The 18684-nt window shown below is 30.6% G+C and overlaps 1 protein-coding gene across 2 annotated transcripts; it reads left to right on the forward strand.

Annotated features, from left to right (window-relative positions):
- The first annotated feature begins 4848 nt into the window (after nt 1–4848).
- On the forward strand, nt 4849–16942 carry LOC106752423. 2 transcript variants are annotated; one of them, XM_014634105.2, is made up of 9 exons: nt 4849–4994; nt 5451–5624; nt 6091–6354; nt 6482–6692; nt 7239–7385; nt 8495–8619; nt 9129–9333; nt 10063–10316; nt 16577–16942. In XM_014634105.2, the coding sequence occupies exons 2-9, from the start codon at nt 5515–5517 to the stop codon at nt 16743–16745; spliced, it is 1485 nt and encodes a 494-aa protein (XP_014489591.1). In that variant the 5' UTR covers nt 4849–4994; nt 5451–5514; the 3' UTR covers nt 16746–16942. The 2 variants fall into 2 exon arrangements, with proteins under 2 accessions (XP_014489591.1, XP_014489592.1); XM_014634106.2 differs by lacking the exon at nt 4849–4994 and adding an exon at nt 5006–5320.
- Nucleotides 16943–18684: the final 1742 nt, after the last annotated feature.

An 18684-nucleotide genomic window follows, 5' to 3' on the forward strand; every position in this document is an offset into this window, starting at 1 on the left:
TTCTTGCAGCAGCATCAAAACAATTGTCTTCAAGATTTACCTATACTCCTTATTGGTAACAATGTTGACATATTGTTCGAGGTATCTTCCTTCTCGATCTTGATACACAACTTAAATTCGATAAAAAAAAGGTTTATTTAAGAGAGAAAAATAAAATAAAATTCTAATATATATATATATATATATATATATCCTTTGCAATTTAATTACTTAGTAGTAAATTATTTTTTCTTGTAGAGTTGGAAAAAAAAGTGTGAGTTTTAAAAAAGGATATGACTTTTGTTGATAAAAAATTGAAGCAAAATGGATGTTGTACAAATAAATAAATAAATAATGTCAATTTTGAAAGAATATATGACTTCGGTTGATCAACCGAAGCAATATGTTCTTTTTAGATAAATAAATAAAAAAAGAGCATGACCTTTTGAAAATATTAAAAAATTTAGCACACATTTAAGCTTTAATTCTTTGTTGACCGAGACTAAAAGATGTAAACGACTTTCGTTCATTTTGAACCAATGCTTATAAATTTACAAAAATATCATTATATTGTTTTATGCTTCGATTTATTTAAAACTGAAATATTTTAAGCATATTAGAACATCGATTGTACACTAGTCTAGCGGCATGGCTCAATCTAATAGATCAAATGAAAAATTTATTCTAATCTTGCCATATTTTAAAAGAGCCAAAATAATTTGGTCTTATCCTACTAAAATTTATTCTAAGTTAAAAAATATTTTTTTCAAAGAGACCTTTATCTTTTTTTTTTAAAAAAAAAGTTATGTAACTTAAACTAACGTTAATTTTTATATGTAGTTATTTAATATATGTACTTAATTAATAAATATCTTTTCCTGTTTTTTCAAATTGTAATTATTTTTAATTTTTAAATAGAACCACTTGTTAGTTTTTGGGTTAGATTGAAGCTAAATAGATCAAACAAAAATTATCCATTACAATTTAAATATCTATTTTTTAAAATTTTTTATTTAATATGCTATTTTATAACTTAGCTAAATTTTTTTATAAGCAGCAAAATAAGAAAATGAAATTAATATAATTACTTTATAGAAGTAATTAATTTTGAACTCGTGTCGGGTTTTTAGAAAAAATAATAAATATTTTTAAGTTTATAATTAAGTTTTGAGTAGAATCAACATGAAAAATGATTTCTAGATTTAGAAAATTAATATGTTTGTAAAAATATAAATAGTAAACCTTTTAAAAATCATAGAATAAAGTATGTGAAAAATATAGAAAAGATTGTCAAAAATATCTATAAAGTGAACTCGTCAAGAGTACAAATTAATGTATGAATAAACTAGTTTAATATCTATTGATAAATTTCTTTAATAAGTGCATTGACAAGTTAGGAAATTTTTTTAATTAAGTAGCATGTAGCAAGCAAGCATTTTATAACATATGAAGTCAAGAGTTGAATTAATGCCTTTTGAACCAAACTAATTAAATGAATTTGAAAATCATAAACAACGTTTAAGCATTTACTTAAGTCAATTGGAAACTTAGGACTTTATACGAGAAACTATGCAAATCGTCTAAATGCTAATACAAAGTCTTCTCAAAGAAAAACATACAATGCTTCTAAGAAACCTATATCACCTAGCATAATGTTTACACAAAATGTCTGATCATTAAGAAAAGCCTACATGAAAGCCTGGACGATAACATATTTGTACTCATTTAGAGAAGAAAAGTAGAATATGTCAAGAAGGAGCTATTTTGGGAACATGCAAAAAAAATAGTAGGATATGCTCCCAAGCTCTCAAGTTGAGATATTTCTGATTGAGAACCAAAACAACATTGAAGCTTAAATGAGTTACATCAAAGAGCAGTGTTGTAAGTGAAAGTGTTTTATGTCGTCTAATGAAAAATACGCTAAAATATACATAAGAAAATGGCTTTTCATAAGAGTTTAATGACATATGTAATCTATCATAAAAGAGTGTTATACATCGTCGAAATCCTCTTGAATAATATATTTGAATGATGTATTAATTAGTGACAAGATGTATGACAAGATGTTTTAAATAAAGAATAAAAGTTAATGGTTATAAACATTCAAAACATTCAATGCATGTACTATAAAGTATTATTTCAATTGCATACCTTGTCTTTATTATCTGTGTAGAACAGGAATACACAAAGGACCAATCTAAACATCTGCACACACTGGGTAAAAACGTTGAGAGAGACAAAGAACATTCTAGAATAGATCTCTTGAAGACCTCTACTCTGAAAGAGTCGTACAAGCTACTCTTTAATGAAAAATTACGATAAAGCATTGTACCTCTGATGAAAAGGAAAAAGTTTGATCTCTCACTTGAAAAATGTTGAGATTGGTATCACGCAACGTAACGTTTAAAAAGTGTGATAAATAGACAATAACAAGGAGATGAGGGGTGAATTGGTTCTTTTAAAAGTTTGGTTCTCTTTGATAACTTTCATCGAACAGTTTATAATCAAGAGATATAGAGATCAAGTACCGTGCACAAAGGACTTTTAGACTGGTTCGAATCAAAAGATTCTACGTTTAGTTGTTAATCAATATAAAAGAGCGATTAACCTTTCCACTAAAATAGGTAACAATTTGCAATAGAGAAATAAGAATTGAGATTAGAAACCACCTATCTTAAAAGATAAGAGATGAAAGACACCTCCTTTTAACGCACAAAAGGATGAACAACTTGACTCTGCTATGTAGGTATATTTCACCACTTAGACACACCAACAAAGAGCACTTCCTCCTACAAGCACCAAGTTCACAAGCTCCCTTTTCACAAACACGCAAAGTTTCCTTCTAAGAATGGTGGAGAACTCTATTTATATGCCAAAGTTCGTGCAGGGTCAAAAATTGAAAAGGTAGCTCCCAATTGCCAGTAATAATCGATTATCAAAAGTGATAATGAATTATTTTAGGCTGTTATAGGTTTTGAAAAACGTGATAATCGATTATCCTTAGTGGTAATCGATTATTGCCGAACCCCCCTGGACAATTATAACTTTCAGTGATAATCGATTATTGGCGATTTGAAGTGTTTTCTCATTTTACACATGATAATCGATTATCTTTTATGGTAATCGATTATTGTCGCAACATAACTATACTAAAAAGCAATTTTCATGTCTTCTTATGATGTACAAGTGAAAGCAAAAGTCTAATACAAGATTTTCTGCAAAAATGCTTTAACAATGTAAATAAATAATTCTTCAAGGCTTCAAGTGCATCATCACCAAAATCTCTTCAAAGCATTAATGCTTCACATTGGTAACAATCTCCTCCCTTTTTTGTGATGATAAAAAATTTGTTGAAAGCTTGTGATATGTCATGTTTTTGAAGGTCCTATTCTTAATTGATAACTAAGGGTAAAAGAATGATGAATCTAGAATAGAGAAAAATAAGAAGATATCAACAAAATCATATATCTCCCCCTCAAATAGGTACTAATTATCACAAGATTATAACATAAGATGTTAAACAAAAATTTCTCCCCTTTTTCAATCATAATAAAAAAAGTCTAATCTTTATGCTCCCCCTAAATTAGTAAATTCCAAAAGAATTTAGGTCCATTTAAATTATTACTTTCCCTAAATGTAATATTCCCCTTAAAATCTAAAATAGATTCTTAAGTAAATGTTTTTTTTTCTTTACGTTATAACTTAAGATAATCGATTATCACTCTTGATAATCGATTATTGTCGAGCCAAATTGTCAAAATTAATATTTTGATACCTTGATAATCGACTATCATCCTTGATAATAAATTATTGCACGTTAATTTCCGAAAAAAGTTATTTTAACTATTTTTGGGAACTTAAGATATATCTTAAGTTCATAAATCATTTCAAAGCTCTTAAAATTTACCAAGATACCGTAAAACTTTCTTTTCCTTTTGAAAATTTAACCTGCAAAACAAAATAATAGAGTTTTGGTCCTCGTAATCTTATTTGGGTCCTTTGAGGTTAGAGACAAATTATTTTATAACAAGAATACAAGTATATCTCACATTAGGAACATCAAAATGTTTTATTTTACATTTAATTGAAGTGTGCCTCTTTTTCATATGGTAAAAATGTGAGACAACTTTTGAATTTCTATTGAAAGCAATTCCTTTTTCAACCCATACCCTACGATTTCTTTTAATTTGGTTCTTACTTTTAAGAACACTTTTATTTTTATAAACCTTTTTAACAGGTATAGGCATTTTAACATTATTATTTCTAATTGCCACTTTAAGCAAATTTTCAAGAATGTTAATATCAAGCATGTGACTCTTATATGACTCACATTCAACATCTGAAACAATTTTCTTTTCTAGATCTAAATTTTTTTTTTCAAACATTCTCCCTCTTTTAGACATTTTTCAAATTTTAATTACAAGTCTTTAAACTCCTTTTTTAATTTCTTATGAGCAACATCTAACTTTTGAGATTCATCAAGTAATTGAAGAAAAGTTTTTTACAAGTCAATTTCAGAAGTTTCAGAACTAGAACAAGTTACTTGACTTGTAGTGTCATTAATTTTTGTAACCTAAAACTTGATACACTTTATTAAAATATACCAACTAAAACACCTCCTTACATAAATTAACAAACTTATATATATATATATATATATATATATATATATATATATATATTTTACTAAACTTATCTATTTTTATATATTTATTTAATATATGTTAAAGGAATTTCTAATCAATATACATCTAAAATATATTTCTAAATTTATCTAACAAAGAATAAAAATATATTAATAATATTATAATAGATTTGTTGGAGTAGTGTGACTTTATTCAAAATATGTTTTCTAACATCGAGCGTGTGGGTTCCAATTGTAATGGTGCGGTTCATACAACTCGGAAAACGAATCAGTATCCTACGTTTACGAAGGTTTAAAGCCCTAATCTGGCCGTTAGTTACCAACCATTTCACTCTACTCTGAAAACAGTCTGCAAGAAGAAACGAATCAGGTACGCACAAATCCAATCCTCATCTCATCAATTCCCAAACCTCCGTTCTCTTCACTCTTCGCTCTCCCACTCGCATTCTATTATTCTCCTTTCATTTTTGCCTTCACTTTTTCTACTATGATTGCAATGCATCTCAATTTTGTTTCACCGCCACTGTTTCTCCCAATGAGCATTTTGTTTTCTTCATTTTAGTTCCGATTAGTGGATTACGAGTTATTACTAAGATTATTGAGCTTTGCGAAGTTGTTAATTGTTTCACATTAAGAATGTGAACGTCTCCTTTTGTTTCTTTCTTGCTGTTAAATTCACTAGTGTGCCTGTCAGGGGTAATTCATCCTAGTTTACCATTTGAATATTGAATTGTTCTTGAGTTTATGGTTGTTTGGTTTTTCTTTTTGCTGTTTTTATTTTCATACATTTTTTATATTAGCTGTTTCTGTTTTCTTTGGGGTTCAGGTTGTTAAAATACGCGTGTAGGGCAGTGCAATGTGTTGAGTGTGCAGCAGTAACGTTTCTATCAATGGCAGAATGTGTGGCTTCCGCATTCTGTATTAAGCTGAATGCTCGGAGAAGGCTAGTTACTGGGAGAGGCTTCTCTGGTCAGATTACAAATCTCAAGACTGTTCAAAGGTTTAATCCTCTTAATCATATATTTTTTCTTTTTGGAGTTTTCCTACTTTTTTTTTCTCTTTACATGTGTGATTAGCTTTCCTCCCTCCAGCACTTGAAGGGGCACATTAGTGAGATTTTGCTTGTCCTAATTCTCGTCTAGCACTGTTTTCTGACATTTAAGAGTGAATTCCTAAAGTTCGAATTCGCCTTCATTGTGTGGATAGAAAATAACAGTGTCTTTCGTTTAAACCTGAATTTCATTTTTTTGCATGCTTTTTTTATTTTTTGCCTTAAGTAGATTCTAAATACATTCCACATTGACGGGTCTGCTAATTCACCCTGTTTTCAGTTATATGTAATGTTGATTGGTTAGAAGTATGAGTATCAGTTTCCCATTTGTGCGATAAACATTGATCCTTGTTGTTTTTCATGCCAGCTATTATGAATTTGGCAGTCTGACCTTTTAATATTTCTCGTGTTCCAGAAGTGTATTTGGGGCCGCAGATTTGAAATTCACTACTCGTACTCAGGAACTTCCAATAAAATGCATTGGTTTAGGGCCTTTGGTTGACTTTGGTGGTGCAACAACCTCTCATTTGGTTCCAGTTGTTGACCAGATGCTTTTGATGGGCAGTATATTTCTTACTTACATGGCTGGAGTAATTCCTGTTGAGAAATCCCATGCTAGTTATCGAAAGACTAATTCTGATAAAAATGCTTTTCCTCAAAGCTCAGACATTTCTGGTAGGTAAGGGTAAGCACACCAAGACGTGAAGGTTGACTTGTTTTTATCAGTTTAAATTGATGAATATTTTGTTTGGTGTGTTGAGAAAGAACTATAGTTTATTACCCGTGAGCTTTGGTGTCTTTTGCAGTTCAGCGAAGCAAAATTATGGACTTGAGTCAAACTATGTATTACACGTAGTTAGAGAAAAAATTTTGAATTCTCTAAATGCCTTGGAGGACAAGGCTTATTCTGGAGACATCATCCTTCAATCTGCTAAGAAACCCTTGAGTTTAAGTGCGGTTGCCAGGGGTCCAAAGTTAAGGTTGCTTTGGGCAGCTTTTCAGCAAGTTGAAGAAGAGGCAGGAATTGTCTTTATTTTCTTCAATATTGTCATATGCATATATTATGTTATTTTGGTATAATATAGAATTTTGACAAATTGGAATGACCACTGGACCTGTTCTAATAAACGTTTGAAATGTGTTTTCTAAATATGTCTTGGCTAGCTTGTCTTTATTGAGCTAGTGTTCAAAAGTCTGAATAAGATTAATATATTGGGAAATATCTTTCTTTTATACGTATTTATTTGAATGAAAACTTATTGAATGCTATACAACTATTTTTACCAATGTCCAAATAACTCCTTTAGTACATCATTTGCTTCATTCTAATATATAGATGAATTCTCATTTTTTAACTTACCTGCAAAACTTAACTATTATGTTATCCCGAAATTAAAAAAATACTCCCAAAGTTTGATTCTCTATACAGTATATTGCTGATTTTTCCCCCGGTAATATTTTACTGAACAAAATTAAAATGCATGCCTAAATGATTAAGTAGATGTATGCTATTTTCTTCAATTATATTATTGCTATTATCAATTGTTTCAAATCGTTTTCCAGGTCAACAATATCATAAGCATTTCCAGAACTGTTAGTACGGATGGTCTGTTTGGAAGGTTTTCAGAAATAATTCAGAGGTCCTGTCACCCTATCTGTGCTGCGTGGCTGGAAAAGGAATTTTTCCTTCTAAAGGGAAATGCTGACAAGGTATTTATTGAAAGTATAATATCATCCAGTACTCAACTTTTGTCCTTATTGCTAGTGCATTTGAATGAAGTCTGGGTTGCATGGATATGGGCTCTCAAACTAGAATAAGAGTGTGAATGGGAGGATATTTTATAAGAGATATAGAAATATAAACCACAACACTGATAAGTAATTAAATTGTAAGATAAACACTATTTCAGCAATGTTCTAATTTCAGGTTTTGAACATAAGTCCATAAAAATATATCACATAGCCAATTCGGCTCTTTCAAAGTCATGAGTTTACTTTAGATGGAGAAAAGTGTGTAATTATAATCATTGATTAGAAAATTATCAATTGAGATTGTGGTATTATGTATGTGCATGTATATAGCAATTCTGAAGATAAAATATTGCATTGATTTTGCAATTCCCTGTAAAGGATGCTTAGAAGAGCTGAATTCAATGTTATAAAGGATATCTGAAGAGGGCACGAGATTTGAAGGGATGATGCAACAATTTGTTTCATTTAGGGATTGTTTAACCCAACTTTCAGGTTTTTATTTTCTTTGAAAGGAGAAGGTAGGTCAATTACAACTTAGATAAGTTTATTTTGACCCTTGATGAATAGAAGAGCAAAAGGTACAACTTCTATTGATGCTAACCGCAGGAGCTTCTACTTTTATGTTTTGTTTGGATGAGGAGTTAAATAAGGAGGAGAAAAATAAGCAGGATGGAAATAAAAAGAAAAATAGAATAGAAAACATTGGATTTGAATGGACATAAATACAAAAGAAAGAAGTGGAGAAATTTCTCTTGTTTGGATGAGTGGAAGAGAGTGCAAACAAATAAATAAATTATATAATATTTTATACTAATTAAAAAAATAAATTTAACCCAAAAACTTCAAACTTTAACTTTATTATTTTTCCCTAGCACATTATTTATTATTAAATTTTTTTATCCAATATAATTTATTAAGTTTTTAAATAATAAAACAGAAAACAGTGAAAACTAGGGGCTCTTCTCCCCACTCTACATGTTGGGGAGGATTCTCAGAAAAAAGCCTCGATCCTCCGTAATTTCTTCTTTCAAAAAGATAATGAAACTCTAGTTTGACATTATTGTTAGGAACTTGCGAGTATGATACTTGAAAAGGTGAAAGGGGATAGCACTGTTGTTGAGAGCATTGCAAGGTCTGGCAAGAAAGATCTGTATTCGGAATTACTTTGGTATCTTACTTTTGGTTCTCTCAGGTAAAATCAACCTTATTATCTATTTCTTTATTCATTTTTTATCTATTTGGTTTGCATTCTGATTTCTAAATCTAGGATCTACAAATCAGGAAATCTGTTTTAGATCAACGATTAGTGTCCACATTGGCATATTTTGTGTCCATGGCTATGCAGTTTTTTCTATTAATGCACTGTAACTTTAAAATTATATTGTTATAGAGCAAACCCTCAAGTTGGTCCTTCTAAGTTATGTGTGCGTCAGCTCATTAGTCTTTCAAAGATTTATAATCCAAGCTAGTCCCTCAAATTTAAAACAACCATATTTGTCTTTAAGTGGACTAAAATGGTGACACTAAAGGACACTTATGATGACTATTTTGTAACTTTGAGGAAGGCATAATTAGAATAAGAATCTTTGGCGGACTACTCTGCTGGTGTGTAACTTTGGAGGATGAATTTGAATGTTTATTCCCTTTCTTAAACGTAATCTCCTGATTTGAGAGACTCACTAGTCATGCATCTATAATCAGGGAGGACTGCTATTATGATTCGTGTATATTTGCTGTGCATGGGATTTCTATTTTAGAAGATTTAGTTGTAGCTCTAGCAGATGGGGTTGCAAGCATATATCTGGAGTTCAATTCAGTTGATAGTGATGTGTCAAGTAAAACCAATAGCTTGGATATGTCATTATGTGCTTTATCCACCAGAGAACTCCAAAAGCTACGTAACGAGGTACTTAATGTAGCTTTTAAATTTGAAGCCTGTATATCTTTTTTCTGTTTTTTGCCCATGTTGGTCATTGGCTGCCAAGTGAGTTGTAGCAACTGAATGTGTATACTTTTCCATGAGAAGTTCCTATGGTTCCTCAGCTCCTATGTCAAATGCCATTATTCACTTGAAATAAAGTTCTCCATTTTTGTTGATCCGTTTTTGGAGCTGTGCCCAAATTGTTTTCATGAAATCAACTAAACTGGAATTGTTCCTGTTCTATTTTTATATTCCCATAACTTATGTTTCCCTGATTCTATGGGGAGAGAACAGGTAATATGGACAGTTTATATTTGCTAATCATGGTTAACTTCACACTAAAAAAATTTATTCTTACTTATCCTACCAACCAAAATGTACATCTTTAAATTACGAATTTTGTAGCCTGAAATATGTTACATGCTATACGTGTGTGTGAGATTAGATAAGTAAACGATGATGGTTTATTAAAATAATTCCTTATAGGCACAAAATATGTATTTTTTTGCATTACTTTTACGAATTAATGTCTGATCAAACGATATGTTAACTAGCTTTTGGTGCTTCATTTATAACCAAACTATTTTTTGGCACCCGAATAAAGCAAAGAGTCAAATGTATTGCGAGATTTACCTATTTCTGGCATACATTTATTATTTATTTAAATTTTGTATGAAATTTTACCAAGACTTTCGGTGATATTCATGTTATCAGGTGGCTTTGAATCAGTGGTTGTGCCACAACGTGGACACAGTAGTGTCAATGTATGAGGATCGTTTCGACCTGTGTATTCTTGAGAGCAAACCCATTGATCTAACAGACAGTATTCAGACCGAAGAGCAAAATTGGTGGAAGAAGCTTACCCAGCAAAATGCAACAACAAAGTCACCTGAATTACATTGCATTGAGATTAGCAATTTCTCAATGCCTGTAAAGCGGACAAAGGAGTTAAGAGCCCTAACAGGATGGTATGTTTTCTCTTCACCTGCTATATTCAGGCTTAATTAAATCTTGTTACTGGATTTCTCGTTCTGTTTTAGAAACTTCTAGAAAAGTAGGTTGAGTTCAAGAGAGGTAAATTGAACTTTCAAAAACTTTAACTCTTCCAAAAAAAAAAATCTAAATTCAGATTTTTTTTTTTTGAATCAATTAACCAAGAAGAAAGTCTTAATGATGATCTTTGGGATGCATTATCAATTTCTTTATATCTATAAGATCTACAAACAATAAAGTTCAAATATTCAAATATGAAAGAGTTGGAGATCAAGAAGAAAAATGCAGAAATTTGTACTGGTTCACCTCCCAAAGAAGACTACATCCAGTTGTATAATCAATTAAGTCAATCCACCAACTTCAAGTTTCTATAGACACTTTACATGAATAAACAAGAACACTTTACACGAAAAAACAAGAACAACACTTTACACTTGATCTTGAACCTTACAAGATCCTACCACATTTGTGAAACCCTTCCACAAGCAAATCTTGATAACCCCTTAATCAAGAGAATAGCCTACAGTCAAAGAAATTTTTTTTGGAACAAAGTCACCTTGACAATGAAGTTCAAGAAAATCTCCCTCTAAAAGCAATCCTAGATGATTCACAAGAAGAATGAAATGCGGCACTTGAAACTTGATCTTTAGAAAGATTTTTCAAAATCAGAACTTCAAGAAAGTTCTTCAGTATTAAAGTCTTCAATTCAGTTTGTAAAAACATTATTTGAAAAATTATTTCGAGTTTCTATTTGAAGAAAAAAGATAGAAATCAATTTGGCCAACTGATATTTTCAACTAGTTGAAAGTCTGTTTCAATTTACTTAAACAATGCGAATAAAGTTTTAAAAAGGAATATTCAATCAGTCAAAACGAGTTTTGATTGATTGAAATTACTTGAATTGACTTCTTTTGTGATTTTAATTGATTGATTCATATTTTAATTGGTTGAAACGTGGGACCTTGGTTTTTAACGGAAGTTTCAAAATTTTAACCAATTTAAAACTTGTTTTAATACATTGAAATTTTTAAGCTTGTTTTTTCTAACAAAGCTATGTACATTTCAACTGGTTAAAACAAATTTTAATCAATTACATTTTCTTGACTTTCATTTAAACCAACTGAAATCATGGAAAAAATTCTTGAAAACAATTTTAGCTCATAAAATATCAATTTATCACACCGCCCCTCAAACAAACCCTAAACCTAAGAGTTACAACTGAACAAGATTCAAACAATAAAATCATAAATCTTCATCAAGGTTGAAGCAAAATCCATCAAGTCTTCATCTTCAAATGAGACATCAGACCTGCTTGTCCAATTTTTTCAATTGAATTCCACATTTTTTCTTTTTGTGCACAATGTAGTCCTTATTGCCAACTGTTATCTAAATTAGATTGTTTGGCACATGCTTTGCTAAATATATTACGTTGGGTTTAACATGGCGAAGAAGGTCTCTACTGGCTACTGTTGGGTCCAAATTAGACTTCTAAATTCTTAGCAAATGACATTTTTAGCTTCTGTCTGCTGGAACACAAGTATTGGTTAATGGTTTATTTGTTCCAAGGTAGTTGAACTAGTAGTAGTTAAATTAATATTTTAAGTAATAAATAATATATAATTATAAGAAATCTAGAAATTGTCTAAATTATTAAAATTATCTAAATTATGTTTTGTGGGATGAAAAATTAATAATTTGTAAAGTAATTTATACAAATGCATAATTTTTAAATGTGCTTTATTTAGGTTAAAATTATTTTACATTGAATTAACAAAATTAAATTATGAGCTTTTTAGAAGTGCTGGTTCAATCTTGTTTTCTGCACTGGTTTTATAAGCGATTTGCATTTTTTTTTTCTTCTTCTGGGACCAGATCAACTCCGGGTTAGATCATTCGAAATTGGCTGGTCAGTTTTGAAACAACGGTTGGAAGTGCAACCCATATTTGCAAGATTAAAATTGAGATGAATGTTGTCAAACTCGAGAATCGCGAGGGGATCGGAAAGGGAATGAAAACTAGTAAAGATTTATTTTCATAACTATGTGCATCATTTAAAATAATATAAATGATAAAAACAGCTCATACATAATAAAATGGGTTTATAACAATTAATATAGGCCCGTAAGTTTGGAGAAGCATAAAACATCTGATAAATTTTTCAATGTTTAATAAAAACTATCCAAGGAAATCTTTCATATCAAAAGAAGAATAATCATCTGTCCTCCACATGATCTTCATTTTCATCAATATCCTCTCGTCTAGGACCTTCATCATTATTAACAATTGGAGGAACCTCCAAATCATCCATAGGTACAGCAACACCACCTCTACTCGCATATACATTCTCTCTAACTTGAACTAAGATGTCTTCATATGAAGCATCTAAACTTGAACTTGCTTCAATTTCCTCCACAGTCCATTCATTGTCAGAAGCAAGATCATCCATGTTGTAGTCCTTTGGCTTCCTAACATCCTTCTTCTTCGTCAATCTTGAATTAGTCATTACAAACACCACATCATTCATGGTCTTTTTGTTGTAGACAATTTTTTTTCTTGGTGTGGAGCTAAATAATTACAAAATTAATTAACACCTTATACTAGCCTCTAAACAATAATATAAAATCAATTTCATAAATAGGAATTCTTACCCTTTCAAAAGCACTCCAGTGACGCTCACATTTGGATGAACTACAAGTCAAACTCAATACTCTAATTGCAAATCTTTGTAATTCTGGATGTTCATCACCATATGATTCCCACCATTGTGATGGAGTTTTGGTTGAGTGCATGTTGAGCTATTGGACTACCAAAAAATCCATATTTGCTCTTGAAACTTTCAATTTAGGAGTCAAGGGAGTCAATCTTAGTGATATCATCAATGTCTCTGTTAGGTTCCTTTGTTCAAGGAACCAAACAACAATTCCAAGCTCACACACACACTCAACAGTAAGCAAGTATAAAGGAATATGTATGAATATGTAATTCTATTTCCTGTGTAATGCGTAGAAAAGGAAATACAAGTATCACTATCTTCTCCAAGGAAGCCTCCCTACCTACACTGGCCAAGAGGTCCAGTCTCAATACCCAAAATATTATCTGATACCCTCTCTCCCAAATCTGTTTGTTATTTATATTCCCTCTCTCTCTTCTAACAAACTAACCATCTCTCCTCTATCAGATTTTCCCTCTTCCCGTCACTAACTTTCTCCCCTTTTATTCCTCCTCGCATACACTCTTAATTGTCTAACATTACCCTCCTCCCCAAGATCAGCCTTGTGCTCAAGTTTGAAGTCAGGGAACTGTTGTCGGATGTAATGTTCCTCTTCCCAAGGATTATAGCTATGCAAGATAAAAAATAAATAAATTAATCTCAAAAAACAAAGTCTATTATTTGAAAATGAAATATTAGTATAAGGGAATTAGTCATTATTACCTCTGGCTAACTCCATTGAAAAGACTTTGTATTTTCTCTTTAGATATATCCATTTCTTCATAGATAAATCCCATGGCTGGTTTCTCGTCTGAATCCACCATGCCCAACACCTTAATAAAGGGAAGAGCACCCATCAGGCAATTCAAAATATTTTCCAATATCAAATTTTCCTCAAACCCACCAAATCTAGTCTTTACCATTTGACTAGATTGTCATTCTTTGATGTGAACGTCCTAACTAGTGATCCTTTATTCTCATTCAGGAGTCAAATAAGAAGTGGCAAAGCGAGTATGGGTAGGTCTTAGCAAATCTGTCTCTTTAGTAAATTTATGCAACAAAGAAATAAGACTTGTTCTTGAATAGATGTAGGTTGTGATTTTCTTACCACTGGCTATTGTATCATGATGAAGTGGAATTTTGTTCTCAATCTTCCATCATCAAATCAATGCAATGGGCTGTACAAGGTGTCCAATATAACTTTTGTCTCTTTTGCATTAACAAGTCTCTAGCTGCCTTGGATCACATTCCCTTCCCCAACCTCAACAATACCATGAGCCAAAACCTAGATCCATCAGACATTGTAATAGAAGGTAAATTATCCGAAGAGAATAAAGAAGAAAACAAAGATTTGTTAACAGTAATGTGATCTGTGGCTCCTAAGTCAAGAAAGATTGAGTCAGATCAACAAAATATATACTTATGTGTGCCACAAAAGCAGTGGAATTAGAAGGATGTTGATCCTCATATCATTTGAGGAAAGTTACTGATAATAACAAATTTGTTGGTGATATTAGATGAAGTAGGATCCACAAGAGGTGATTCTGAGAGAGGATCAGTTTGAACAAAAGCATGTAATGCATAACACTTGTCAATCTTGTGGCTTAGCTTACCACAAAGTTCGCCCTTGTGACGTCCTTTTCCAAGCTTGCAAGAGAATTGCGATAATCATGTTGAGATGCTAATGCAGAGGAATCATTAGTAGAAGAAGGTGTATCATTGATGGGTACACACAATAGTGGAACAAGTATAAGCCAAAGTGGGTACAATAGGTGAACCCAAAAGCTGATCACAAACATGGAAATATTTGTCAGCTTGTCCATGTAATGCCAATACCATGAAGAATTTTGACTGTTGCTCTATTTCTTGGGCAAGAGTAGAGACAGGTGACAATAACTCATTAAATTCATGTAAAAAAGTATGGATCTTACCCATATAATCAACCATAGAGTCTTGATATTCAGGAGTAACAACATTGAAAAGATAATGACAAATACCATAAAGACATTGTTATCATTGGTGTATAATAACTTGGCCCGTTCCCAAACTTCAGAACATGTGTCATAGAAATGAAAAATGTTTTAAAGAAGAGTGAAGGGCACCATTGAGAAGGATGCATAATTGAGCATTAATTTTCATCCAACGGGTAACCTTAGCAGAAGAAATATTAGTCACTTTTTGAGTAATATGATCAACATACACTTGACTCTTTAGTCAAAGGTTAACGTCTGATGTTCAAGTCACATAATTAGTACCATTTAACTTATTAATAGACAAGTGCACATTGACATAGTTCATATATATATGGACAGATCAAATGTATTGGTGGTAGAAGAGAGATCAAAAGAGACCGCAGCAGAAGAAGCTATAGATGAACAAAAGAGAGAAATAAACCCTAAAAATCCATGTTTCTCCAATCAAGGCAACAAGACTAGATTTGGAAAGAAGAGAAAGAGGCAATCAAAATCCTAAAAGAGACCGCAGCAGAAGAAGCTATAGATGAACAAAAGAGAGAAATAAACCCTAAAAATCCATGTTTCTCCAATCAAGGCAACAAGACTAGATTTGGAAAGAAGAGAAAGAGGCAATCAAAATCGTGTGGTTGCCGGTTTGAATTGGAATTCTAGCGATGTTGACGACGGTGGTGGTGGCTGTGGTTGGCTGAGGCAACAAAATTTTTTCTAAAAAGCGTTATACTCTAGATATTATGTTGAACATAATGAAAAATAAGTTTGAAATTAATCACTCTTGTGTAAAAAGGGTGTTTATAATAAAGGAAATATGGACTGAGTCTAAAATATAAATTAATAATAATATAAAAAAAAAATAAAGATAAAAGATAAAGATAAAATATCAAGACAAGATATCTAATTATTTAGTAGGATCTAAGAGTAGGAATTACATTGAAAACCCATTTGGCTGTACTAAATTTGATGAAGGTAGGTAGAAACTAAGATGAGCATATTTGGATTATCTTAAATACAGCGCTTATAATCAAAATTATATAACAGTGTTAAAACCATTACTGAGTGCATTGACTATTTTCTGTTGTACTATTTCATTGATCGATTTTTTTAATATATTTTTTTATTTGAATTTTAGACATTTTTTAAAAAAATTCTGGTATTTTAACCATCTGGTACTATTTTTTTTTATATCACAAATTTTCAAAATATTTATGTTGTTTTCGGCCCGTGGACCATTCTATTAGCCTGTGATTCAAGTGTGTTGGATGCAATTCATGCAGAAAAAGGTCCATTTGTTTAGCAGGTTAGCCCAGTCTAATTCATTTAAATGCAGACCAAAATGGATCGGACTAGCCTATATACCTATATTCCTGTAATAGTGAAACAAAGCTCCTTTAATTTGAGCAATTCGGGTATATCTATGCTTAAGTTTTGAGCCTGTTAAGATCATGATAGTTTAGATGAAATAAAGGTACAACCCGCACCCTTTCTCACTTTAGAAACACTCATTTTGGAGGAACTTTGATTAGTCCAATTGGTTTTAATTTATGTATCGCAGGCGATATTACTTCAGCCTTTTCTTGGAGCTTTCTGACATCACCATGCCCATAATTAGAGCAGTTATTGATAAAGTGAGTGATGCTATCTCATTCTTTTTAGTTAGCTTGATTGGGAGGTCTTTAGGACTCATTTATACAGGCATCAGACAGTCTCTCAAATGGAAGTGAGGTAACTGGTACAGTTGTGTAGGCCAGTTCAATTTTTCATCATTGTTTTGCTTCATTCATCCTCCCATTTAGAACACAATCAAATGGAAAATATTTCATTATTTTCATTAATCTCCTTTGCCGTCGTCTGGTGTATAGTCATTATTTGTTTATGTTGTATTTCCGTTTTCAATAGAACGCCAAAATAGTTTATTTTCCTATTTAGTTTTTTTAATAAAAAAAAATGTCTATCTATACTTCTATGCTAATACACAAGAGAATACCATTGTAGTGTAAACATTTTTCTAGCAATTTCACATGTATTGTTGTAACTTTTTTTTTAATATATATATTTTGGTAACTGTTTTCTATTATATTAATTGTTGTATTAATTACGGAATAAAATTTAGGCACATTTATATTTCCATTAGTTTAAATGATGAAAATGTGTGTGTTTTTTTTTATAAATTCATAGTTAAAATATACATTTAATTTATATTTCTATTTATTTAATTTAATTGTACTTTTAGACAGAAACTTGTGATCGCAGTATTTATTATTTATTTTACTGGTTTGGTAATCATGAAAGCTTATTTATTTTGAGATAATGTCAAATTCGCTGTTAAAGGTTCAAAGTTGTACGTAATATGAATATAGAATAGGGATAATGATATTTAGACAACATTTTTTTGACAACATTTAAACATTGATTACGTGTCAATCTGTGATTGGTCAAAAATTACTCTACAATAATGTTTGTGATTATTATTATTGATTGTGGAGTAATTTTTGACCAATCACAGATTGACACGTAATCAATGTTTGAATGTTGTCAAAAAAATATTGTCTAAATATCATTATCCATAGAATAGGGAAGCTTTCTCTTCAATTTATTTTGCAATATCTTAAAAGATAATGAAACTTTGATAACATTTTAACACCATTTACGTATTATTATCTTATTGTTCTAGGGTGTTGTTTATGATTTTTATTATTGATTATGAAGTAATTTTAGATTAATCATAGAATGATACATAAATGATGTTAAAACGTTACCAAAGTATCATTATCCTATTCGATTCAGCTTACTCAATAATCAAATAACATTGCAAATATCAAATTTCTGTGTTTAAACGTTAATGAATTTAGTATAGGACTTGAGATGAACGGAAATATTCACGGGTAGATGATTTTGTGGAACCATTATTAAACTAGTTTGGTTTTTTTTGTCAACCATTATCAAACTATTATATATATATATATATATATATATATATATATATATATATATATATATATATATATATATATATATATATATATATATATATATACTGATAAAATATATAATCTAACATTAATAAAGTAATATATATTGGTAGTTAAATAATGTAATATTTCAAGTTCAAAAAGTAAATATTTGATTAAATTATTTTTTTTCCTGAACTATTTGAATTTTAAGTAGTTTTATATTTCAAATATTTTGATTAGATTCTTATACTAATAAATTATTTGTAAATAAGTATTCCTTTAGAATTTCCTAAGTAGTCTTATTAATTGTTTTTAAAATGGTTGATGAACCAATAGATAGATTGATTTAGCATAAATATAATATAATGTTTATTAGTTCATTCAATATTTTATAGGCTTAAACATTATGCTTTTAAAGTTGCTCAAGGTATTTTACTTTTGCAAATTGTCTCTCAATTTACAAAATGGCAAGAATTTTGTCTTGACTAGTTCAAACTAAACAAAATGATAATTTTGTTGACAATTACTTTTTCTGATGTTCCAATATCTCATGTATATATAGCATAATATCACGACCAAATAAACTTGTTAAACTAGGTCATGCAATTCAATTTTGGCTGTTGCTTCCTACACCTGATCAAATTTCTAACTCCATCCCATCAAAAACTTCCAAAAATATTTTTCTACAATAAGAGGAGGTGATTGCTTT

This window comes from Vigna radiata, unplaced genomic scaffold (assembly GCF_000741045.1).
Source record: "Vigna radiata var. radiata cultivar VC1973A unplaced genomic scaffold, Vradiata_ver6 scaffold_324, whole genome shotgun sequence".
NCBI lineage: Eukaryota > Viridiplantae > Streptophyta > Magnoliopsida > Fabales > Fabaceae > Vigna > Vigna radiata.